At 48.0% G+C, this 25,826-nt stretch overlaps 1 protein-coding gene across 3 annotated transcripts in view; it reads right to left on the reverse strand.

Annotated features, from left to right (window-relative positions):
- Positions 1–3,270: 3,270 nt before the first annotated feature.
- The window catches only part of ABCC12 (ATP binding cassette subfamily C member 12), a 66,307-nt gene continuing 43,751 nt past the window's right edge, over positions 3,271–25,826 (reverse strand). Inside the window, exons 19-29 of one of the 3 annotated variants that reach the window (XM_040633258.1) lie at positions 24,775–24,972; positions 23,848–24,074; positions 19,717–19,854; positions 15,806–15,992; positions 11,360–11,449; positions 8,860–9,049; positions 8,254–8,413; positions 7,150–7,228; positions 6,026–6,139; positions 4,071–4,235; positions 3,271–3,966 (exon numbers count right to left, since the gene is read on the reverse strand). In XM_040633258.1, coding sequence (XP_040489192.1) covers positions 3,874–3,966; positions 4,071–4,235; positions 6,026–6,139; positions 7,150–7,228; positions 8,254–8,413; positions 8,860–9,049; positions 11,360–11,449; positions 15,806–15,992; positions 19,717–19,854; positions 23,848–24,074; positions 24,775–24,972 — 1,641 coding nt within the window. In that variant the 3' untranslated portion in view covers positions 3,271–3,873. The remainder of the gene's footprint in view (positions 3,967–4,070; positions 4,236–6,025; positions 6,140–7,149; positions 7,229–8,253; positions 8,414–8,859; positions 9,050–11,359; positions 11,450–15,805; positions 15,993–19,716; positions 19,855–23,847; positions 24,075–24,774; positions 24,973–25,826) is intronic. The other 2 variants (XM_040633259.1, XM_040633260.1) reach the window with 2 other exon arrangements.

Raw genomic sequence — 25,826 nt, forward strand, 5'->3', positions numbered from 1 at the left:
TTCCCTCGAATAGCAAGAACAAACTCTGTGAGTTCTTTCTGAGTCTTTCTGATCTTAAGCAGCAGGGAGGAAAGTTGAGGGAAATATTCATAAATGGCATGAATTTTCCAGGGGGGAGATGTGAATTGGAAACTCCTCCTTGCTTAGATATGACCTAATGCTCATTTGGGACACATCGAAGGTAGGGGAGATAGGTGTGACTCCCCAGGCAGGGACCCAGATTCTCTTTCCCTTGAGTCAGAATCAGCAACGTCCCAGGAAGGAAGACATCACTGTTCTCTGCATTGTTTATGGTGTTGTGGGTTGCAAGTAACAGCAAGCCAACTCGGGCTGGCTTGCACAATAAGGAACGTGCATCTTCTGGCACAATAAGAGGTGGAGTGAGGGCAGAGTTGGTGAGCGAGGAGATCAATGTTGCAAACAAGGACCTGTGCTCTGTCTGTCTCTCCACTTCCTCTGTGATCACAAGAGAGCTGCCATAGTTTCAGACACTACATATATACCAGGCAATGGGAGAGAATGCTTTCTAGAACTTGCCTCCCAAAACCCAGATAACTTCCCTCTCACATCTCATTGACCTGAATTGTATCACTTACAAATGCCTAAACCAGGAGTGATCAAAATTTTCTGTAAAGGGCCAGGTTAGTAAATATTGTTGGCTTAGAAGACATGCATTTGGTTGCAAAAACTCAGTGCTGCCATTTGAATGTGAAAGCAGCCATAGGTAATGCATTAACAAAGGAGAATGGCTGTGTTCCAATAAAACTTTATTTATAAAGACAGGTGGCAGGCTGGATTTGGCCAACAGGCTATGGTGTGCCCACCCCTGTTCCAGATCAGCCATTCCACAATTAGCTTCAGGACACAACTAACTGGGAAACACATCACAGGCAATTTGCTATTAATTTATAATAATAACATTTGTAAGTGGCTTCTTCTCTGCTGGCCCCCAAGAAAGGATATTCAAGAGGTTCTCATTCATAGATCACTCGATAGGTAGGCAGATGAACGGACCAGAGTAGAACCGGGCCACCAAAATAAAATGAGAATAAAGTTTCAAAGAAGTTCTTATGTGCAAAGAGCATCAAAGGAGGAACTAAGGAAGACCCAGAACTTGGTTAAACTTTGTTCAACATATTTTACAAATATAACCTTTTATCAAAAATGTTTAATTATAGTTAGGGTTCACTGTAATTCCCCTAAGAGTCTAAATTCCACTCTTTAGAAAGTGTTCTTATATCCACCTTTTTTTTCCCTTCCCACCGTTAAAGTCAGGACTGGAAAGAACCTTATCACTCAGTCCAAACCCCAAATTTTACAGATGAGGGAATGGAGGCTCAGAGAGGACATGCGAATTTCCCCAGATCACACAGCTACCCAGTGGCAAAACCAAGACCCAAATTCAGGCTCTGGTGGAGTGTCAGAATACCTGCTACCCCTCCCAAGAGGTGGATTCTACAACTTCCTGCAGGGAAAAATTCCACCACGTGCTTGTGGTGCCCCTCCCTGCAGGCAGACTATGTATATCCTTTACAGCTGAACTCAGGAGCAGCCACGTGACTTGCTTTGCCTGTGGAATGTGGGTGAAATGGCACATTTCACTTGTGATTCTCATGTGTGTCCGCCCTCCCTCACAAGACTGGCGATGTGCTGGGCAGAGGCTGCTCTGTCAGCCTGGGCCACAGAGTGAGGAGGATAAAAAGTACAGGCACAGCTGACCCAAGATGGACATGTCACATAAACAGGGAATATACCACCGAGATCTGGGCCTGCTTGTTACCGCAGCATAACTGAGTCGATGCTGACAAATACATGGGCTTTACAACACTAAACGCTGGGCTCCCTCTCACCTGCAGAATCTCAGGTTCCCAGCAGCATTAAATGGACTGAAGAGCATGCAGGTTAGAGTTGGCCTGCCTGGGTTGAGATTTCACTAGCTGTGTGACATTGGTCATGCTACTCTCTGACCCTCAGTTTCTTCATCTGTAATATAACACTGGTGCTTACCTCCTGCGGATACGGTGAGGATTCAATAACTGATCCTGTGTTTTGTGGACTACTGGCTAAATGTTTGTTACTATTATTCTTCGTAGGGTCTCCGTGGGGACAGTTCAGTAACAGTAAGGTGTGGGTGGTGGGGGGCTCACTGAGACTGTTCCGTGTCATTACACATGAAAACAACAGCCATCCTTCCAGAAATCACTCTCCCTGGTGTGCAGTGCTGACAGTCATCACTGTCCCTGCTACAGGCCCAGGGGAAGGGGCATGAGAGGCTGTTACAGAGAGTTTAGGAGCAGGGCTCCTAGGGTCAGCCTGGTGAGGGTTCAAATGCTATCTCTGTCTCTCCTTCCTGTGCAATTGTAGTGAAGTTCTTAACCTCACACACTCGTGCCACTCATTTCTGAGTGTTCATGTGTGCCAGGCATGTTTGGAAGGGTGGGGAGAAGTATGTGACCAAGACGAAGAAGGGGAGGTGCATAGGAGATATCAAACAGAAGCTTTGCGGGCCACCGCTGCCCTGTGCCACACCTAGAGCTCAGCCGGGGGCTGAGAGGTGAGTCCCGAAAACCTCACCAAAACATCACGGGGGACTTCAAAGTTAAGGGAAGACAAAGGGTCAGACTGTGGGTGTGCCCTTGGCAAACAGTGCGCAGGAATCCTTTGGATCTTCTGTCTTCTCTTCTCTTCCCTTCTTCTCTTCTTTCTCTTCTCTTCTCTTCTCTTCTCTTCTTCTCTTCTCTTCTCTTCTCTTCTCTTCTCTTCTCTTCTCTTCTCTTCTCTTCTCTTCTCTTCCCTTCTTCTTCTCTTCTCTTCTTCTCTTCTCTTCTCTTCTTCTCTTCTCTTCTCTTCTCTTCTCTTCTCTTCTCTTCTCTTCTCTTTCTCCTCTCCTCTCCTCTCCTCCCTCCTCTCCTCCCTCCTCTCCTCTCCTTTCTTCTCTTCTCTTCTTTTCTTCTTCCTTTCCTTCCAAATGTTACCATGACTTAACAGCACTCATTCCTGGGCTACTGGAAACATATCTTTCCTTCCTCCAACATAGCAAACCTTAAAGTTGGAAAGCAAGCCTTTTATTTAGGGATGCTGTGGGGGTTTATTACCAAGTCAACCCAGAAAGCAACGAGGGCCTGTGAGAGGAAGTAGTACAGAAAGTGGAAGATCTTCAGTAAAATAATTGCAAGGCGACACTGCAGGGTAGTTTAAGTTCCTTCTGCATTTTAATGACCAGTATAGAAGATATAAAAATGTCATTTATAGAGAAACTCCAACCTTTTGTTTTCCTTGTTATTCTAATAGCTCAAATGGAACATATAATATGATTTTTTTTAATTTTTCACCAAACACTGTAATCAATCTTCGTGCTACAGATCTGTGTCGTTACTGCTGGTCACACGCTCAAAATAGATGTGACTAGGACTTTAACAGGGAGGAAACTCTGCTCTTTTCCCTTCTGGTAACAAGGCAGGAAACCTTTTACAAATTCCATCCTTAAGCATTTTCCCATTCGGCTTGATCAGACTTAACTGAAAGTTACAAAGTTTCCATTCTCAGGCACTGAGGTTGTATTGATGGGGACACAATGATGGGGACTTTGGGGTTTTAGGAGGTGAGGGACAGTTTTTTAATCCATTTTTCTTCTGCCTCAGTTCACCACCCAGAACCAACCCCAAGCCTGCCAGGTGAGGTCGGAAGGCATGGGCTGGGTGAGGCAGGACAGCAACCCCCACCCCAGCTCAGCCCTCGTGTCAGGGCTGGGAGGGACAGTGGGCCAGGGCTGCCTGCAGAAATGGCAGCCCCTTCTCCTGCAGGCTCCTCCAACTCGTCTGAAGCATCCTCTTCCTCCTCCAAAATCAGCTGACGTGGCCCCCTCAGAGACCTCTACAGTCGGACTTTGTTTTCTGCAGCTAGTAACATCGCAAACGCAGAATCTGGCTTCTCAGCAAGGACTTCAGGCTTGTCGAACTCGACCACCTGAAAGTCAGAGAAAAAGAGCTGAAGTTGGCAGAAAATACCCACTCACCTAGAGTCCAAACCACTGAAGCCTCTGGGGAGGTTATGCCAACAACTTCCTGTACCTTCCCATTTTCCATGACCAGGACGAGGTCGCAGTTGAGCACCGTGTTGAGGCGGTGGGCGATGGTCAATACGGTGCAGCCTTTGAAGGCGTCTTTGATGGTGCTCTGAACAAGGGTGTCGGTCTTGGAGTCCATGGAGGCGGTGGCTTCATCAAGGAGAATGATCTGTTGAGGAAGGCACGTTGTAAAAGTCACACTGAGCCGAAACTGCGGCTAAGGGAAACTCGTGGTCTTAGCTCTACTTATTTAAAGAAGAAGAAGAAGAAAAGGAGGAGGAGGAGGAGGAGGAGAAGTAGAGAAGAAGAAAAGGAGGAGGAGAGGGAGAAGGAGAAGAAGAAGGAGAGAAGGAGAAGAAAAGGAGGAGGAGAGGGAGAGGGAGAAGAAGAAGGAGAGAAGGAGAAGAAAAGGAGGAGGAGAGGGAGAGGGAGAAGGAGAAGAAGAAAGAAGAAGAAGAGGGAGAAGAAGGAGGAGGAGGAGGAGAAGAAGGAGGAGGAGAAGGGCTGAAAAGTCATGAGCTAAGTGTCCATCTCGAAAGGTTAGAAAAAATAACAGCAAAATAAAAGTCAGTTCACACCACCTCCATCTCCTTCAGAGGGACTGACGGGAAGAATAAGGTGATATATGATTTCCTTCTCTTTTTAAATGGTTTATTCTAATCTTACAAACTAGTGGGAGGCCTTATCGACTGTGCTAGCATGAATCGGCATGAGCTATAATAACTTGTATTGTTTCCAGTGGCAGCTGTAACAAACCAGCACAAACTCCGAGGCTTAAAGACAACCCACAGTGAGCGTCTTGCAGAGCTGGAAGTCCCAAGTCCTAAAGTCAAGCTATTGCCAGGCCTGCATTCCTTTTGCAGGCTCTAGGGAGGAACTGTTCCCTTGCCTGTGCCAGCGCTCCGGGCTGCCCGTGTTCCTTGGCTCGTGCTACCTTCCTGGCATTGCTCTAATGGCTATTTCCACTGGTCACATGGCTTCTTCTCTTTCTGACTCTCCAGCCTCCCTTGTATACAGATCTGCATTATACTAGGCCCACCCAGGTAATCTAGGAAAATATCCCCGCCTAGAAATCCTCGACCTTAATCACACGTGCAACGCCCCTTTCTCTCAAGTAAGATGGCATATTCACAGGCTCCGGCTATCAGGACGGGGATACATTTGGGGGGGGGGGGTACTGTTCTGCCAACCGCAGTGCTGGTTTGCAAGTCAGAGGGCCTGAGCTCAGCTCTAGCTCTGCTTGGCCTTGGTTAAATGACTTAACTTCCCTAAGACTCCCTGTCCTCATCTGTAAAAGGGGGCTATACCTGCTTCTGAGCATGAAGTGCAAAGACAACACAACACACAAGCACTTAGCAGCGTATAGGGCCTCAGCCAGCACGGAAGGCATGCTGGGGCTGGCTCTCCCCCTTGCCATTAGGACGTCCACACAACACACAGGATGGGTTACCCTTTGCTCCGCGTTCAGAGAATGGGATTTTAAAGCAAGAGCAACCCGTTCCTTGAAATCAGTAACCAAGGATGACTAAGTCACTAAGAAAAATGAGTATAAATCGTACAATTCTCATTTCTTAGCATTCAGAAGGTGTTCTTTAAGCATCCTGGGTATTGTTTATCAGGCTTCAGGATTGTTCAGGGACAAGGCAAAAAAAAAAAAAAAAAAAAAAAGGAGAGGCAGGTTCCTTATACTCAAACCACTTAGGAGGACAGAGAGAATACCTAAGCAAGGCTTCCCAGGGGGGAGGCCCAGGGGAGGCAGGTGCTATTGCTGTAAATGGCTGTTATTTTTCAATTTTTACCCCTTACAACTTTGTCTTAAAAGAAAGTGCTCGGTTTTTAAATGGCTCGATTGTTCTCTCTTTGCTGAAAGACAAACGCGTGGCTCTGCCTCCTGGATTGAGGGGCGCTGCGGGAAATATCCAAAATTTGACCAATCCATTTTCCGTGCTGTTTCCTTACTTTTGAATTACGGAGAAGCGCTCGGGCCATACAAAGCAGCTGACGTTCCCCTACTGAGAAGTTTTCTCCATTTTCTGTGACTTCTGCCTGTAATTTTTCCGGGAGTTTCATTATCTATAAAACACAGAAAAGGCCACAGTTATGCTGATGACCTATAAAATTGTCCTGCGTCGTCTGTATTGATTGCCCCCTTCTCATGCATTCATCAGCTGGCTTTATTTTACTGAGGAAAAGAAAGTACAAAACAACAATCCTTTCTACATCGCAAACAGGCACCAGGGAAAGACCAGGGAGTAGGCGGACGTTAATAATTTAAAATCACAGTATGATTCACAGAGCCCCGTGGACACCTTGCCAAAAGAGGACAAACGGTACACATATGGCTCCAGAGAAACACAAACGAAGTGTAAATGGCTTCCAGGGCCCCTATTTCCATGGACAAAATGGACATGGGATGGGGGAGTTTTCTAGTCATCAAAGAAAGGTAAGACAGTGTCTGATTTATGCAGTCATGGTGACATTGGGACATGCTCAGCTTGGTACCAAGTGTTGGTGGGAACAGTCCCCTCGGTGTGCAGAGGTGACCACACTCACTGCTGACCCCAGCTGCAGCTTTTAGAGGACAGGACCCCATCTCACAGAAACTGGCCATATTGGCCTTTCCTGGAGCGTGCCATGCCCCCTCACCTTCCTGTGGCTTCTCTGTTCCCAGAAGCGAATGAGCCTATTGCGCCATCTGCTCTAGAGTCAGACGCAGTTGGGTTCAAGTCTCCATTCTGCCACTTACTAGTTCATACATGTTTCTTCCCTGAGTCTTCCTTTCTGTGCCTCTGAAAATCCGGGTAGGAGTCCCAACCTCTGAGGGCTGTAGTCAGGACAGGACCGAATGAGACAATGCATGCCGAGCTCTTGACTAGACTCTTGGAGACGCCTGATATGTATTATCTACGGTTGCTTTTCACAATGGAGAGTAAACAAGGATCACATTCTACTGACATATGTGACGCCCCCAAATGAGCCTGGCCACACGCTGGCCCGGTGCTTGTCCAGTTCAAACCTGGGCCAGGTATCTGGGGCCCTGGTGCTGAGAAACAGGTTTATCCTGGACAGCCCCAGAGACCTACTGTGTCTCTCATGAATGTCCTCTCCAGAACCTGCCAGAGCATCTCATCCGAGTGGCTCTCAAAGGGATCCAAGTTGTACCTGCAAAAAAGGGAAAGAGCGGGGAGCTGGATTTCTGAGGAAGACAGGATGGGGGGAGGGTGTTTACTACCCCACGTGGGAGAAGTAAGAGGGGGTGTGTAAGGACCCCCATGCCTCCAAAAGCGGTGCTTAGCCGAGGACAGTGGTCCATAAAATAACCAACCTTAGGCCGAGAGAGCAAGAACCCACCGCTCTGTGATGAGGCCAAGACCACCAAGGCAGGAGAGAGAACACTGAGCAAGGCCCTCAGGAAGACACAGTCGGTCCTCATGGCGGCTGTGTGTGGCAGAATGCATTTGGCCTCTGCAAGTTCTTGGTGCAGGTGGACGGGTGGGGATTCACTCTACCGCTGCATTCACTCTGCCTTCAGAAGCAAGGGGTATAGCTGCAGCCCCCAGGCCCTCACGCAGGGTGGCTATCCCACTGGCAGGGTGAGTCTAGTACACAGCCCACTACTTGATCTGGTGCTCAATGGGAGAAATGTCCCTCTCATCAGAGGGGCAGCCACTGCGCTGGATTAAATGAGAAACTGGTTTTCTCCTTGTCCCTTGACATCAGATCTTGAGCCCTGTAGAAGTTGCAGCCCTATGGTTCTTATACTTGGAACAATTTCTGTCCGCTCCTCAGTGGGAATAAATTGACGCATTTCCCTACGGATGGCTACGTATATACGGTAACCATTTATTTTATCTCACAAACTGGGTTCTTTTGAGAGTGGCCATTGCTAAACGTGATAAAATGCTGAGACACAAGCATAAACCAGGGCTCTCCCGGGCCAACTGGGATACCTGCTCACCCAACGTATAATCATCTCACTTATTGGTGTCGTAGCTCGTAAGATACCGGTGATGTTCAGGGCCTTGGTCCTTGGCTCCCCCCAAGGCTTCACTGAGGTACTAGCAGTGCTCGTGAGCACCTCAGGATGCTGCTTCCCTCATCCCCACCGTGGACACGTCACAAAGTTCCCAGCTGGTCTGATTATACTATCCAAAAAATAGGAATGCACGACGATCAAAAACAGCTACCTTACTGTACCTACAAACAGGACAGGATCCTGGGGGATCACAGTCAGCTTGGTTCTGAGGTCTTCCAAACCAATCGTGCAGATATCCACCTCATCGACGAAGATCGTACCGCCGGCTGGCTCCACCAGACGAAACAAGGCCATTCCCAGTGATGACTTTCCTGGGAGCAGTAAAAGCAAGAGCAGCAAATCAAACATCGGTTTGCACTTCCATCATATCCAAGTATCTCATCGAGGGAATTCGTCGTGCAGTGAAAGGGCTCGGTGCCGATGACCATGCAGACGGACAGGCCTCACTCGGTGGGGGCAATCCGCTGCCCATCCCCGCAGGGGCTGTTAACACACGGCTCGTCCTCTGGGCCTCGTTTCACCAGAATGATTCTCATTTAATTAATTCAAAAACTGATGTGTGTTTGTTTCCAACTCTGCGCACCCGTTCAACCTGAAATCCTAATTTACAGTAAAGAGAGTTGAGGGGGAAAAACCCAGCCAGTGCAACACACACACACACACACACACACACCACCCTCTGGTGTGGCTGCCAGCACACCCAGTAGAAATGCGAAGAAAACAACCTGAAAAAAGCGCAGCCAGAGCTGGTCCTCACCAGAACCCGTTCTTCCGACGATCCCAACTGTCTGCCCACTCTGAATGACCAAGTTCAGCCCGTCAAGGACAAGGGGAGTGTTGTCTCTGTACCTCATCTGATAGTCGCGGAATGTTATCTCCCCACGGCTGGGCCAGTCGTGGGGACAAGTCTCTGCTTTGAGGGGGTGAGTGCTTTCAGGAACACAGGTCTGAAAGGCAGAATGACCAATGACAGGTTAATAACCATTCACTTTTCCATCCATTTAATTCATTCCTTCATTCCCACAAGTCTAGGTAATGGCGTTCATGGTGGTGAGCTAGACCACTAATTCAGTCAAGAACTCGCATTCCAGTGGGGAACTCGGATGACAAACAAGAAGCGAAATCAGCAATGAAGACAATAAGACAGAGTCTTGTAACAGAATGTAGAATGTGTGTGTAGGTGGAGTAAAAGTAACTTCAGGGTTGAAGAAGGCATCTATGAGGATGCAGCATACAAGCTGAGACCTGGAATGTTGAAGAGATGCCTGCTATAAGAAGATGTGAGTCCAGAGCCTTCCAGACAGAGTGGGCAGCTAGTGCAAAGGCCCTGAGGAGAGAGGGCAAGCTTGGGCACTTTGAGGAATAGAAAGAAAAGTCCTGTGGCTGGAGCTTAGTGAAGAGAGAAATGGAGAACTACACGGGACAGCTCCTACTGGGACTTGTGGGCCTGGGCAAGTGTCAGCAGTGTGACCTTGAAGCTGTGTGACAAATCCAGACCAAATCTTGGGATTTGCAGAATTCAATCAGGTATAATTTCAGTAACTGCAAGAGTCATCATGGTTTTAGAAGTAGGAAGATGACAAGAAGGCAGAATGTCAGCTTCAGAGGTCTTTAAAGTGACGTGGAAGAGACATTTTAGTTTCCCAAGAATCCGAGAAATGCAAAGTCTAAGTAAGGAGTAGAGCAACTTGGCTGTGTTATAAGACCGGCCCCTCCTCCGAAGTGATGAGTCTCTGTTAGCGATAAGGAGCCACTCATGTGCCCTGTAGGGTGGCTGACCAGCCCGAATCTGTGATGAGCAACCACAGTCAGCTGAGAAAATAACTGTATTCTTAGACAGTGAATATTTTCAACCCCCAGGAGACCTAGATTCATAACAAAAATATTTAGGAGAAGTTTGAGGCACCTGGGTGGCTCAGTGTGTTAAGCGTCTGACTCTTAAGCTTGGGGTCATGAGTTCAAGCCTCACATTGGGCTCCACGGCCAAAAAAAAAAAATATAGATAGATAGATGATAGATAGATACAGATATATATATAATAGAGAAGCAAAATTGTAACAGTAGTATTAACTGTTTAAGGAATCTGCATATTTGGTGTTTAAAGTATAATAATATTAGTAACATAAGGGCCTGTGATTCTAATTTAAAATGTATAATTGAATAGGGGCGCCTGGGTGGCACAGCGGTTAAGCGTCTGCCTTCGGCTCAGGGCGTGATCCCAGCGTTATGGGATCGAGCCCCACATCAGGCTCCTCCGCTATGAGCCTGCTTCTTCCTCTCCCACTCCCCCTGCTTGTGTTCGCTCTCTCGCTGGCTGTCTCTATCTCTGCTGAATAAATAAATAAAATCTTTTTAAAAAATGTATAATTGAATAATTTATTTAAACATGATTTTAAGTTAAAAGTTTACTGTTCATCTACAGCATTGGGATTGTTATGCAAATTTAAAGCTTACTGTATTTATAAGTGTAATGTATTACATTTATATAACTTCTGGAAGGTTTGTTTGTTAAATCAGATAATCAAGATACTTAAGAAGGGAATGAAATGCACTAAATTTTAAAATACAGTTTAAAATGTTTTAAAGAGTTTAATTAAGTTTGTAAATGGGGCCAAATGCTATTCAGAGTCCCTCAAAAGTGATTGCTTGACTTGTCTAGACTTCTTTTCAAAGAATGGAAGGATTTGTAAGTCGAACTTGAAAGCTTTTAGTGAAGGGGTGCCTGGGTGGCTCAGCTGGTTGAGCGCCCAACTCTTGGTTTCAGCTAAGGTCATGATCTCAGGGTCATGGTCTCAAGGTCATGAGATCAAGCCCCACACAGGGCTCTTTGCTCAGCAGGGAGTCGCTTGAGATTCTCTCTCTTCTTCTCCCTCTACTGCCCAGGCCCTGTGCGCGCGCTCTCTCTCTCTCTAAAATAAATAAATAAATAAATCTTTTTTTAAAAAAGCTTTTAGAGAAGAGTTCAACCATTGTTTTTGTAATTTACCGTTTCCGTCAATCAAATATTAATTTTTAGAAACTTAAGTTAGCCACTGATTTCTTTTTGTGTGCAGAAACTGCCCTCGAGGAAAAACTTTTTAAAAAGCATCTCTTCCTCAACCTCAAGAACTTTAGAGTAAATGTGGGTTTTAAGAAGAAGTTTGTGGTCCCATTTCAGTTTTTAAAAAGATCCCTTTCACATGTCAAAAACATCAAATGCCTACCTAAATTCTTCCAGAGTTAACTAGCCCCTCCTCCGGCATGCACTCATTTCTTACCAAAATATACTCTCTGAGCAACTCCACGGAGGTGAATTTGGCCTGGGTCTCTGTCCCTGTTCTCACGCACACTTGGAGCAATCCGCTTAGCTATTGTGGGGAAGCAAGCAGCTGGGTTAGAGCCCTTTCCTCCCTTGGGTTCCACCATCCCACCTTCAGGGGAAGCCCTTATGAAGTACCCCTCCCCAGTCTCACTCAGGGCCACACAGAAAGTAGGCCTGCATTCCCAGCCAAGTGCCTAGAAGATACTGGGGTGTTTTGCCTTTAAACATTTCCTCTGCATTTAGAAACAAATGGGTAATGACATTTTCCCTGGCACTCCAGATGGCAAGTACCATCCCACCACAGTATCACTTGATCACTCTTAGTCTGAGCGACAGGGAGCTGCTGTTGAGCAGGAATCTTCCAGGGCCACAGAACTGCGGGCTCTCCACCCCTTCCTGCCATCTGGGGGGGTCCTGTACCTCCATGCCCTCCCCGCTTTACCCTACCCGCAGCCAAGCAGCAACTGAAATCCAATCACCACAGATCATCAGAGGAAGAAAGCCATTAAGCCCATCTGTTTGCTTCAGACGTGAGAAAATCTAGGCTCAGAGTGGGGGATGTAGCTTGCTAAGGTTACTCACCTCAGGCCAGGATCCCCTAGAAGCCAACCCTGAAATTTGAGTGTAAGCAGTATATTAGGGCAGGTTGAATGGTGGTCCCCCAAAAAGATATGTCCACATCTGAATCCCTGAGCCCTGTGAATGTTACCTCATTGAAAAAAGGATCCTTGCAAGTGTAACTAAGGATCTTGAGATCATCCCGGATTACCTGGGTGGACCCTAAATCCAATGACAAGTGTCCTTCCAAGAGACAGAGGAGGAGAAGACACAAAAGAAAAGAAGAGGCGAGACAGAGGCCAAGAGTGAAATGACGCAGCTACAAGCCCAGGAATGCCAGGAGCTGCCAGAATCCGGGAGGGACAAGGAATGGATTGTCCTCCAGAGCATTCGGAGGGAACGAGGTCCTGCCTACACCCTTGGAACGTCTGACCTCCAAAACTGGGAGAGAATACATGTCTCTGGTTGTAAGCCACTAGCTTATGGTAATTGGTTACAGCAGTCCTAGGAAACTAATCCAGGAGGTGGACCCCAAAAGTACCCATAGGAGCTGGGAGAAGTGGGGCACAGAAGAGAAGGTAAGTCCTGAGAGGTTCAGTTGTGGGCAACCGAAACTTGATCCCGCTGGAGGCTCTGGGATACGGGATACTGCATGAAACACGCTTGAGTTGTCCTGAGGAGGCTGGGCTACATCTCCACTGACCCCCTTCCATCATCGCTGGGTCACTTCCAGCTGAGGGAACTCCCCACACCTGTAGGCTGCCCTGGGCTTGCACAGAGCACCTTCCTGTAGCAGCAGGATGCCAACCGGCCTGCCCTGGAAGGTTGCTGGGCCAACAGCACCTGCCTCCGTTGCAAGGTGGGCTAGTGGGCTCGAGGCAGGACCAACTCTTCTTTCTCTAAGTGAGCCGTGACTGTGGGCCAGGCACTGCGGGGGTGGGGGGCTGGGTTTCCAGGGCTGAACGTGATGAACAAAACCCCTGCCCTCATGAGGCTTATGTTCTAGCAGGCGGGCAGGATAAGACACGGGTGATTTCAAGAAGTGGTGAGAATGCCAATAAAACAGGATGACATGAAAGAGTGGCCGGGTTCGGGGGTGAGGTTGCCTCACTCAGGGAAGTTAAGGAACTGTGAGTGGAGCCATTTACAGTAAGAAGAACACCAGGCAAATTCGGGGTTTGCATAGCTCTGAGTAGCAGCAAGTGGCCTTGACAGGAAGGAGGCAGTGTGGCCCAAGCAGGTAAACGAGGGGAGGAGCAGTGCAGGTCCAGACCCTTTTCAGGGTTCCCTTGCTGCTTCCCCTCTTAACACATGCCACTGGCTTTCCATTTCTCTTAGAGCAATGGCTCTTGACCTGGGTGATTATGCCCTTCAGGAGACAGTTAGCCATGTCTAGGGATACTTCTGGTTGTCACAGCCTTGGAGGAGGGAGAGGTTCCACTAGGATTTCCCGGTTAGAGATTAAGGAGGCTAACATCCTACAACACACAGGATAGCCTCCCACAAAGAGGATCATGTAGCCCAAATGTCCATAGTGTTGCAGTTGAGAACGCTTTCTTAGAATATAAGCAACCCCCTCCCCCCGCCATGGGTGACAAAGCCCTGCAGAGTCTATCCCTGCCAAAGCCTCAGACCTTATTTTCTACCAATCTGCTCAAACTACATGACCTTCTGAGTTCCTCAAATGCATTGAGCTCCTGCCTACCCCAACCTTGCCCTGGCCCCTCAGCTGGAAATATTCTGCCTTCCACGTTCTTTGATTCTTCGTCGATCAGGTATCGGTCTGGAAGTCACCTCCTGGCAGAGGTGTTCTCTGACTATGGGATCTAATGCTGCTCCCCTGCTGACAGCCACATTCCCTGCTTTAGTATCTTCATAACATTTGAACAATTTCCAAAGTCTTCTCCTTGATTTACTTGGGCACTCATTTATTCCATCGCACGTTGTATCCCTTTTTATCCCGTAGAGTATAAGCTCCCTGAGGGCAGGGACCTGTCCAGCTTGTTCACTGCTGAATCCACAGCACCTACCGAGTTCCTGGCTCATGGTCGGTGCTCAGTGGCTATCTGGTCAGTGCAAGCCTTGAGAAGGGCTTATACATGTTTTGTTCAATTCAAGGGTATCAGCCCCTCAAGGCTCCGGGGAGCCCTCCACAAGTTTAGAACTCCCCTGTCAGCACAGTGCTCGCCTAGTAAGTGCTCATTCTCCTCCATGATGTGATGTGATGTCACTTTACATTCACTTTCTGCTCTGTGGGACTTCACACCTCTAGGGAATCTCGTCTGTTCTCAAGGGAAGTTCTGTCGTCTGGATTCTGTGTTCTCCAAAGAGGGGTAATGTTCAACAAAGCCACAAAGCCAGCTAGAGAAGTGTTCCCCTAGAACTCAGTGTGTTCACATTCTCTAGCCTTACAGCAATGTTTGAAAACAATCTCATGGAAAGCTGATGATATCCCCAAAAAGCACAACCTCAGTTGAGGAAAGCTGTTTCACTTGGACCAAGTAAGGGAATCTATTCAACATCGTCTGCTTTCTATTTTACTAGGCAACAACAAATAAAAACATCCATCAATGAGGGAAACTGGGTACCCAAGAAAAATTCCTTTTTTCCCCACTGAAGATAAAGACCTGAGAATATATTTTTGTTCCTTCCCCTTCCCAAAATGCCATTACAATAATATCAGAGAGATTTTCAAAAAGGAATAGACCTTTAAGGGCAAGGCGGTTGGGAAGAGATACCTTTGAATGAAAGAGTCACAGATTTCTGAAAGATGGAAAACGGAAGAAAAGCCTTTTGACAGAATGGAGGCAGAATGTGCTGCAGGGGCTTACAGAGCCTTCTATCTGGCAGAACTCAGACAGGCCCCAGGTGTGAGAAGAAGCCACAGGAAGACTGATTTGATTGGTAGTCTGTCTACGGACCCATCTATTCCCCTCCCCTCATCTTTCTCCCAACCAGAGGTAGCTGGATACTTTATCCCCTAGACAACACACACACACACACACACACACACACACACACACACACCAACATTCACACTCAGATGGGTATCAGACCCAAATGACCTTGGTTCAAACCCTAACTCTCACACATGACAGGTGTGTGATGTTGGACAAGCCTATCTGAGCCTCAGTCTTCTCTTCTATAAAATGCGGATTACGGCAAGACCTATCTCATAGGGTCGTTATGGGAATAAGTGAATCAATTTACATACAAGACTTACAATAGTGCCCAAAACGGCACGTGTTTCCTGATTATTATTATTATTATTCTCTATTACTATTATTTCCCTATTACTGTCTTTTTCAAAAGAAAAAACACCAAAGCAACCAAAATGAGAAGTCAGTATTATTTGTCATGGACATCACGGTTGCCTCTCCAGCATTCTTTTCCTGCTCTCTATTGTGGAGCAGCTGTGTGACTTGAGGGTTGGATGGGGTGTGACTCCATCCTTTGGCCTAAGCCAATCATTCCAATTCCACCCAGGCACTAACTAATTCTGCGATGCCCAAATTAATCCAGGAAGAGTAAAGCTCAGGGCTTTTGCTCAGTGGCTAGGGTAGGAAAAGCTTTCTTCCTCTTTCCTTCCTGTTACAGCCCTCAGAGACTGTCGGTCACCATTGTGCAACCATGAAGGAAGTCACCACAGAATAAGGACAAAGCCAGGGGCTCTGATCCAACTATTCCTGAACCCCTGTTAACCACCAGGCCTTGTAATGATGTGAGCCAGTAAGTTCTTCATTCTTTGAACCCATTTGAGCTGGGTCGTCTATTACGTCCATCCCCCCTGATACGCCCTATGCCAGAGCCTGCGGGCCAAGCCCAACCTTACACGAGGTGTTACCTGGATGATGTAAGACAAAGACAAGCCTTTGGACGAAGCACTAATTGAGGAGAAGCTCAACGTCACCAGCAAGGCCACAATGAAGGTGACGATGTTCATGAGGACGTCCATTCTTAGAGCAAACCACCTGAGAGCACAGTTGAAGTATAGCAGGTGGCTGGAGTTTTCATCGTTTAGCATCTTAAACCTAAAATTAAAAGATCAGACAAAACAGGAGATCAGGTGTGCTTCCATAGACCTAGGGTTGGGGCTACTGGAAAATTAAAGCAAGGGGGATTTTTAATCAAGGGCTGATGTACTTACATAGGAATCCCTTACAAAGATGGGGAAACATCCATACTCTAAAATCCACTGCCTTAGGTATCTTTGATTTGTGCATATCCCATGTGACAGTACTGTGCTGAGTGGGTTCTTTCTCTTTCCCAGAACTGGCAACTAGGACTCACAGCTGAGAACAAAAGGTACCCAGTATCTCACGCTCTACCATCAAAAGATCCCTATTTTGGAGTCAGCCACTCCCCATAAAGGCCTTGTGGAATTGATAGTTGGCCCCCTCGATCCATATAAGGGGTGAGGGCTGCTTGAGAAGGAGGTTGCCTTTAGGGAGAATCAATGTTTATGATGGTAAGAGAAGGGAACAGAGGATGCTTGGTTCCCTCTCAAGTCACAGAAAGAAGATTCAAGGCAATTGCTCATAAAGCTGGGGGTCTCCTCAAGAAGAAAACGCTGCCTTTTTTTTTTTTTAAGATGTTTTAAATTTATTCATTTGAGAGAGAGAGAGAGACAGCCAGCAAGAGAGGGAACACAAGCGGGGGGGAGTGGGACAGGAAGCAGCAGGCTCCCAGCAGAGCAGGGAGCCTGATGAGGGGCTCGATCCCAGGACCCTGGGATCACACCCTGAGCTGAAGGCAGACGCTCAATGGCTGAGCCACCCAGGCGCCCCTGAAAACGCTGACTTCTTGTACCTCTGCTGTGTATTCACTGAGCCAAAGAGGAGAGGGCATAAGGCAGAGGGACAGAGTGATGACACCGCCAAGGATGAGGACAAGACCCGTCCCAGGAGTTGCTCATTTCCCGGATGTGTAGAAGGCAGATCCTGCCCATTCCTGCTGTTGCTACGGTTGGGGGTGCAGAGAGGTGACTTTCGGTGCTGCGGTCTTAATGCAGTATTCCTCAGCATGAGGCTAAGAGGCCCCGCATGAGTGGAAGGCAGCGTGAGGCTGCCCAGGAGGAGCTCTCCCGAGGACCCAGGCAGGTCTTGCCTGTCAACAATGCCCGGCAGAGCTGCTAGGGATTTGGTCCTGTTGGAGCCTCCACCTGGCCACATCACTTCGGCACAATTTTCTGGAATAGCAGAAATGAGCAGCAGGCAGGAGAGAATAGCCCGAGGATGTGTCCTCCCCCACTCCATTCCCCTGCACCAGCCTCGGGGAACCCGGCTCAGAGAAAAAGGAGAGGATGTTTAAAAGAACAGATCAGGGGCTTCCCAGCGACACACCTGCCCCCCATCCTGCACAGCTCGTACACACGGCACAGTGTTACGACTGCAAGCCTCTGGGTGTGTTAGGGAGGGAATACAGTGGACCCTTGCACAACACAGGCTGGAACTGCACGGGTCTACCCGTACATGGATTTTTTTTCAATAAATACAATGTGGTACCGTACATGCATTTTCTCTTCCTTATGATTTTCTTAATAACACTTTCTTTAGCTTACTTTATTGTAAGAATACAATATACGATACATAAAATAGATGAAATATGTGCTAATTGACTGTTTATGTCATCAGTAAGGCTTCCAGGCAATACTAGGTTACTAGTAGTTAAGTTTGGGGGGAGTCAAAAGTTATATGCGAATTTCCAACCATGTGGGGGGTTGATACTCCCTAACCTGCATGGTTCGAGGGTCAACTGTACATTCAAGATTGAAATTTTAACGGAGCTGAACAATTAACCACAAGAGACATCAGGTTCAACTGCCACTGAAGGCTCCCCTGATCTATTGGGAAAGGGGCTTCATCAGAATGACTGGTAGAAATTATTGGGGAAAAAAATGGAAACCTTCCGATGTTTAGACCCCTAAAGAGTGAAGATTCCTCCGCTGGTACAGTCACAAACATCCTCAGGCATTGCTGTTCCATCCTGTTCCACTCAAAAGACTCTTGGAAGCACCTCTGACCAGCCATGCTGGGGCCTGTAGCACCTTCCCCCTTCTGTTTCCACCCTAACTTACTTTCCCCAGAGCTTGGTTAAAATACTTTTCCAAACACCATGGTATTTCTATCCTATAGCCATAAAGCCTAAAAATTCAGCTGACAGTTTAACTGACTTAGAAGTTACATGTGGTCTTATCGGTGTGGTTGGTTAGACCACACAGGAGCAAAAGAAACAGATTGGAATTTGACCTGAAGGCTGTGTTTAATCTTGCGGCATTTTTGGCTGGTGGCGAAAGCAATACATGTCAGAAGCCCCAGCCCGCTGGAGAGTCCCAGACAGGAAAGAAAGTATTAAAAGAAGGGGACCCCATCAATCATGTAGGACTCAGCTGTCCCATAGGATTTCCTTAGAAACCTTGGATGAGGACCTGCAGGAAGACAAAGCTTGTATCTGTTTTGCTTGTCATGAGTAAGTCGATGAATGATTCCATGGACAGGAGCCTTTCTTCATGACCAGGACATGGGAAGGGCCCCTGTGTGATGCAGGACTCTTGACAGATGACATTCATGATACACTAAGAATAGCACAGCCACTGACTGAACTAGAGGCAAGCTGGCATGCCGAATCTACACTGAAATCCTTGGTGGCAAAATGTGGGAAGAGAGAGAGAGAATTAAACCCAAACTTGGAGTGTGTGTTAGGTTTTTTAAGGTGGGAAAACACAGGGGGAAAAAAATGCAACACCAGTGCGACAGATACTGCTATGGATTCACCAAAGTTCATTTTCTTTTCCCCCTATGGGCACCGCTGGACTCCATTTCCCAGGCTTTGTGTTTGGTGAGCCCATGTGAATGAAGTCTGGTCAATGAGTGTACAGAAGAGTACCTTCATTGGAGGTAACCCACAAAAATCTCCCATGAGGTCCTGCACCCATTCCTCACCTTATCTTCCAGTTAGACACAGATGATCCTGGAGAAGACCCCCAAGGCCCTCAGGATGGAAAAGCCCCAGGTTGAACAACACGCCTTTCCCCTGCCCTATGGACCGTCATTAAAATGTGACTCGAAGAAGAGTAAACATATACTGTGTGAAGCCTGTAAAATTTGGAAGTCTTTGCAACCACAGTGAGCCTACATGGTTGATACAATTTATACCTTATTTTAGAAGTTTGGAGCTGGAAGACTCCAGAGAAATTTACTCATCTAGGGCCCACATTTTAAAAAGAAGGAAAGTGCTGTATCCATCAAGTAAAATATAATATGGCCTTTAAAATTTATTTTTATGAGAAATATAACATTTTAAAAATGCCACTTAAAAATAAAATGAGACAGACATGATTATGAATTCTTAAGAAATAGAAAAAATGAAAGACTGGAAGGAAATACGTGAACATACTCGTGGGATTTGGGTTGGGGACCTATGGGTGATTTTTTTCCTTCTTTTTTTTTTTTGCTTTCTCCTACTTTCCTGAATTGGACACATTTTGCTTCTAGTGCAAAAAATAAAACGTAAATACACATACTGAGGTTATCATTGAATGAGCTCCGCACTTTTGGGGCCCCAGATACTAAGGAGAAAAGCCTAGTGCCTTAGGCTGCTCCTTCTTGATTCTGCCAGCAATTCACCTACGGTGACTCCCCAGCATCCCAGACTTCCCTTCTCAGAGCCAGAGAAGCCACCTATTCCTGTGACCTCCCATTCAGGGTCAGGTATAAAGTGGGGAGCCCTGGACCAGGGGCCCAGCACTGGACTCACTTGCTAATGCAGTCCTCCTTCTTGTCATAGGCGTGGATGATGCCCAGGCCCTGCACGGATGAAGTGATGTGGGAGAACCAGGGAGACCGGCTGATGTTCTCCACCTTCTTGAGCTCCTGGACTCCTCTATGGAAAATGCTGTGGGGCAATCAAGAGGGCCACAAAGTGGGGTCTCTGAGGGCTCGCTCTTCACACACACAGGTCCGACTATGCACTCAAGACCAAGTCTAAGTCAGATGGGTGCCATATAACTAGGGAGAAGGGGTTGTCCCACCACTCTCCTCTAGGACAGGCCATCTTGGTTGTGGGACAGATGGGGTGTCAGAAATGGGTCTCCAACATGAATAGACATTTTTCCAAAGAAGACATCCAGATGGCTAACAGACACACGGAAAGAGGCTCAGCATCACTCATCACCCGGGAAATATCAATCAAAACCACAATGAGATATCACCACCCCTGTCAGAATGGCTAAAATTAACAACACAGGAAACAACAGATGTTGGCAAGGATGCAGAGAAAGGGGAACCCTCTTACGCTGTCGGTGGGAATGCAAGCTGGTGCAGCCACTCTGGAAAACAGGGTGGAGCTTCCTCAAAAAGTTGAAAATAGAGCGACCCTATGACCCAGCAATTGCACTACTGGGTATTTACCCAAAGGTGACAAAAATACTGATTTGAAGGGATACTTGCACTGCGATGTTTATAGCAGCGTTATCAACAATAGACGAATTATGGAAAGAGCCCACATGTCCATCAACTGGGGAAGGAATAAAATAGATACACACACACACACAAAATAGAATATTTATTACTCAGCCATCAAAAAAAATGCAATCTTGCTCTTTGCAATGACATGGATGGAGCTAGAGGGTATTATCCTAAGTGAAGTAAGTCGGTCAGAGAAAGACAAATACCATATGATTCCACTTATATGTGGAATCTAATAAACAAAACAGACAAACATAGGGGGAAATAAGAGAGAGAAGCAAACCGTAAAATAGACTTAACTATAGAGAACAAACTGAGGGTTGACGGAGGGACATGGGCAGGGGGATGGATTGAATGGGTGTTGGGCATTAAGGAGGGCACTTATTATGATGAGCCCCAGGTGTTGTATGGAAATGATGAATCACTAAATTCTACTCCTGAAACTAATATTACCCTATATGTGAACTTACTGGGAAGGGAAGGGAAGGGAAGGGAAGGGAAGGGAAGGGAAGGGAAGGGAAGGGAAGGGAAGGGAAGGGAAGGGAAGGGAAGGGAAGGGAAGGGAAGGGAAGGGAAGGGAAGGGAAGGGAAGGGAAGGGAAGGGAAGGGAAGGGAAGGGAAGGGAAGGGAAGGGAAGGGAAGGGAAGGGAAGGGAAGGGAAGGGAAGGGAAGGGAAGGGAAGGGAAGGGAAGGGAAGGGAAGGGAAGGGAAGGGAAGGGAAGGGAAGGGAGGGGAAGGGAAGGGAAGGGAAGGGAAGGGAAGGGAAGGGAGGGGAAGGGAAGGGAAGGGAAGGGAAGGGAAGGGAAGGGAAGGGAAGGAATCTGAGAAACGTGAGCCATTCCTTGCTCTCAGTTTTGAGCGCTTCTTGTAACAGAGTGTCTCCCTGCAAGACATATGATTCCAGTCTTTGATGACCAGAAATTTTCATACAATGCAGTTCCGAGTACAAGCCAATCACTTTTTGGGACCCAACCAAAGAAAAAGTGATCTGTTCCAATTCTGGAGGAAAATCTGGTCTGTCAACTGTCAATGCATGGTCTTCTAAAGGCATTTTCAAAGGTAATTTTGAATCATAGCCTCGGGAGCTGACTTTAGAGCCAAACCCCTCCACAGAATGCAGCTCCCCTGGGTGTTGAAGCTCCAGGACCCTGCTGAGCACCAGACCATTGCCCTCAGGCATGCACATTGGCAGGCTGGCCCACGACAGCAAATCCGATCCGCCCTCCAGACTCTCAGCTAAAACTCACCCAGGGGAGAGGAAGGAAAACCTCATTAGCTCAGAGCTCAAGTGAGTTAGCTGGAAATATTTAGGTGATTCTGTCATTGCCAGCCATGGTCTGGCCTGTCTTTGTAGCAAGAAGTAGGGTGCAGAGCAGAGAAAAACCTTTTGCTGAGTAAATCAACAGTATAAACTGGAGAACACACAGGAACAGTGGTCGGTCAAACGCAGGGATTACAGAAATGAACACCGGGCCAAGGAGTTCGTCTTAAGAATGGTATCCAAGACATGCTTTACCTTTGCAAAGGACTTACAGAAAGTGTTTATTGGGTCATCACCATAAACTCTTGAGGCTTATTGTGACCTTTCTTGGAGTCACCAAGGAGATAGTGGGAGACCAAAGAGAGAGCCCAGGGCACTGGTGTTAGTTCCCACGGTCACAACAGCTCCTGCACAGAAGCCAAGGACGCAGAACCTACCTCTCCAGCCCCAACGCATCCCTATAACTTCCCTTCCCACTGTCTGTTGGCACCATCTGCGGACTTGACCCACAAACTAGAAACATCCAAAAGTAAGCCCACAGTCTTGATTACCCAAACCACCTCTCTACCTGTATCACCTGTGTCTCTCTTCACGTCACTCCCCATCTTAGACCCATCCTTGGCCTCTCCCATCCCCCAACTCCATAGACCATTTCAGAAATGGCTCTCGAATCCACCCCTCCTTTCTCTCCCCCACTGCTGCTGCCTGTCTCATCTCTCATTCAGACTCTACATTTCAAGAGCCTCTCATCCCACAGCCGTGGTCCTGATCTTTCTGGAGCGCCATCCATCCGCCACACTGTGGCCAAAGTGATCTTTTTAAAACCCAGCTCTGAGTGTCCTGTCCCTGGATGAAAACAAACAAACTTGCTTGCAGGTGGAGGCAGGTCCAGGATTTGGGGGCTGAATCCTTTACAATGTGGGGGACCCTCTTTGAGACCCTCAGTGTCCAGCCCAAAATTCGGCACATCTAGGAGCATAATAAACATATTGTTGAGTTTTATGAAAACTCAAAGTTTCTGTAACATTGTACAGCTGACCCTTGAATAGTATAAGGGTGGGGGCGCCAATCCCCCGTGCAGTTGGAAATCTGCATATAACTTTCGACTCCCCAAAAACTTTACTAATAGCCTACTGTTGACTGGAAGCCTTACCGATAACATAAACAGTCAACTAACACATATGTTATATGTAGTATATACTATGTTCTTACAATAAAGTAAGTTAGAGAAAAGAGAGTCATTAAAAAAATCTAAAGGAAGAGAAAGGTACTGTATTTATCAAAAAAAAAGAATCCACATATAAGTGGACCTGTGCAGTTCAAACCCATATTGTTCAAGGGTCAACTGGATTCCATTTCTAATTTCTAAGCCACTGAGAGCCCTACAGTCTCATTTGATCCTCACAAGCACCCCCTAGCTCGTGTGCCAGGCGTATGTTTTAACGATTCCCTTTAGGAATGAGGAAACAGGCTTGCTGCACTTCTCTGGCGTCCCCGCGAGGTCCTGCAGCTAGTTCTGCAGTAGGCCTGGGGCTCTGGTGCAAATTTCTGATTTCCAGCCCTTCGGCCTTACACAATACCCATCATGCTCCCTGCTGAGAGCTCGTGCTCACCCCAGCAACAGGGAGAACTGGGTTCCTCAAGGGCTGGGGTCAATCCACCCTCCTCCTTCCCTCCAAGGTGGGTGAGGAAGTGGCTACGGGACACAGCCTCCCCAGGGCTCCCCGGCGCCTAGCTGCCCGAGGCCTTTCTCTAACCCTATCAGTGGCTAGGACGGGGGCTAGGTCCCACAGCTCAGACGGACTAAGGACCGGTCTTCTCCCTCTTCTCCAGCAGCAGGATGGAAGACAGAGCTCTGTGGCTGAGAATCTAACAGCAGACAGACAGCAACCCTGGTTACTAGTTTCCTGGCCCAGGACCACTGACTTAACCTCCCAGTCGTGCCCACCTCTCAGGGTTACTCTGAGGCCAAAATGCCAGATCTATGCACAGCACCGAGCGTAGCACCTGGCATTTCGTCGGGACTTAAAATCAATATGCTCCCCCGTTCGGAGAAGACAGCAAGGATTCAGCTCACCTGATACTACCCTGTCATTGTGCAGAGTTCACCAAATACAGAAAGGTTTCATGTGCTGCTTTCTAAACAGCACATCAACCTACCGTAAAAGAACGAAGAAGCCGACAGCAAGGCCGGCCAGGACTAAAAGGACAGCGGGAAACACAGCGGCCAATATCACAAGAATAAACAGCACCATAGAAAATTGCTGCAGAAAGTTCTCCGCGTGAAACGGCAGCCTCACATCCAGCTCGTCCATATCCTTGGAAAAACGGTTCATTAGCCTGCCAGTGGGAGTCGTGTCAAAGAAGCTCATTGGGCTCTTTAGGATCTGTGGAGAAAATGAGAGAGTCCGCGGCCAGGTGTGTGTTTAGGAAGCACTGACCGCTCTGCTGGGGCTGGGAGACTTCAAGCAGCTCGAGCATTTTTCCAGGGCCTGACACAGTGTCCCAGGCCATCCTGGGAAAGTGAGGATGCTCCCCATTCTTGTGGCCCCTGGGGAACGGACCGAACCTGGGATGCGGCCTGGGGCGTCTTTGGGAGGAGGAAGGTAGTTTGTGGCCGGGGACAATCTAAGTTCCCCTGTGTCTGTGTGCCTAGTGTGAGCCACGCCTGTGGGCCTTGGCAATAAAATAAATCAATAAAATAATCAGCTCTGCCTACTGCAGCCATGGAACGAGGAGGTGGCCAGAAGCCCTTCTTGAGGCCCTCTGGGGACTCAGGGCTCTTTGGAGCGGAAGATGGCCTGCCGACCTGTGCATGTCTGCTCCAGTGCAGTGTCTTCAGGAAACCTTCCTGACCACCTTCACCTCTGCCCCTCGTCTAGCCTGAGGGCCCGTGACCCCTCCCCGCAGTCCCTGGAGTGGGCCTTCACAGTCGATAGTAGATATCTCGATAGCTTCCTCCACTGTAAGCTCCTCGAGCATTGGGTCTGTGCCCAGAGCCCAGCACAGGGCCTGATGCGTCACAGGTGCTCAATAAATGCTATTGACTGAATGACCGGAATCGCGTGCGGCCCCTGGGAGCAGTACCTTGTCAAACACGTGGTCGTGTAAGGAGGAGGACGCCATCAGTGTGGTCTTGGTGAAGGTGAACCCTTTGATGACACTGAACACCAGCACGGACACCATGCTCCCTGCGTACACCCACTGGTACGCACGCTGCCCCGTGTCTGCCAGCACCGCGCCGATCTCACACGCGCTCTTGTTGCCCTGGGGCCCGCAGGTCATCTTTGGAGAAAACCAAGAGAAGCACCAAGAATCGGTTAATTGTCAGGAAAATGGGAATTTGCCAGAGGATCTTTCCAGAGAGAAGAAACTCAAAAGCGGTGCATGATTGCAAAGAACGAACCGGGTGGTAAAATCAGGTCACTTCCCTTGGAGGACCTCTGAGCTTTGCCTGGGTCCTCCTGCTGGGCTACCTGCCCCCAAGGCACCTGACTTACGAGGCTCGGCACAGTCAGTGGGCAAGCAAAGCAGGAAAAGCAGGCAGGCACAGGGTGGCCAGAGAGCCTCTGTCCCAGAAGCAAACTATACCTCAGAAGACCAAAGGTGATGTTGGGCCAGGAAGATGACAGAAGCACAGGAAATCTGGATTTCATGAGGCTGGCTGAAAAGCCCTCGGGCAGCCCATACAGGACAGGATATCAGGAACCTGCCTGGCAGAAATCACCAGGCCTTTGGGGAGGCGTAGGGGGCCTCTCTCTGTAGGATGGGCCAGCCCCACAGTCCCCTCCCTTTTCTTTTTCTCAAGGAGCATTTTGGGGGACACTGGTCCACGACCCTGAAGCCCCTGGCAGGGAGGAGGGAGCCTGGTGAACCACGGGGCTCTAGGAAGATTCAAGAAGACCACATGCGGCTCCATCCTGCTGAGGGGAGAACACACATTTCTGCTAGCATTTCTGGGGAGAGGCCATCTCCTCCTCCGGAGAAACTGGCAGCTTCATTTTTCTCCGAGCCATGTGCTGAAAGTCAAGCCTGCCTTTGGGGAGCAAACAAGCCTCTTTCTTTTAAATGCCATTTTGCTGATTACAGCAATAGCGGAAATGTAAACCAGAGGTGGTGGCTGATGGATGAAAATCCAT

This window comes from Ursus maritimus, unplaced genomic scaffold (assembly GCF_017311325.1).
Source record: "Ursus maritimus isolate PB19 unplaced genomic scaffold, ASM1731132v1 scaffold_19, whole genome shotgun sequence".
Classification (NCBI taxonomy): domain Eukaryota; kingdom Metazoa; phylum Chordata; class Mammalia; order Carnivora; family Ursidae; genus Ursus; species Ursus maritimus.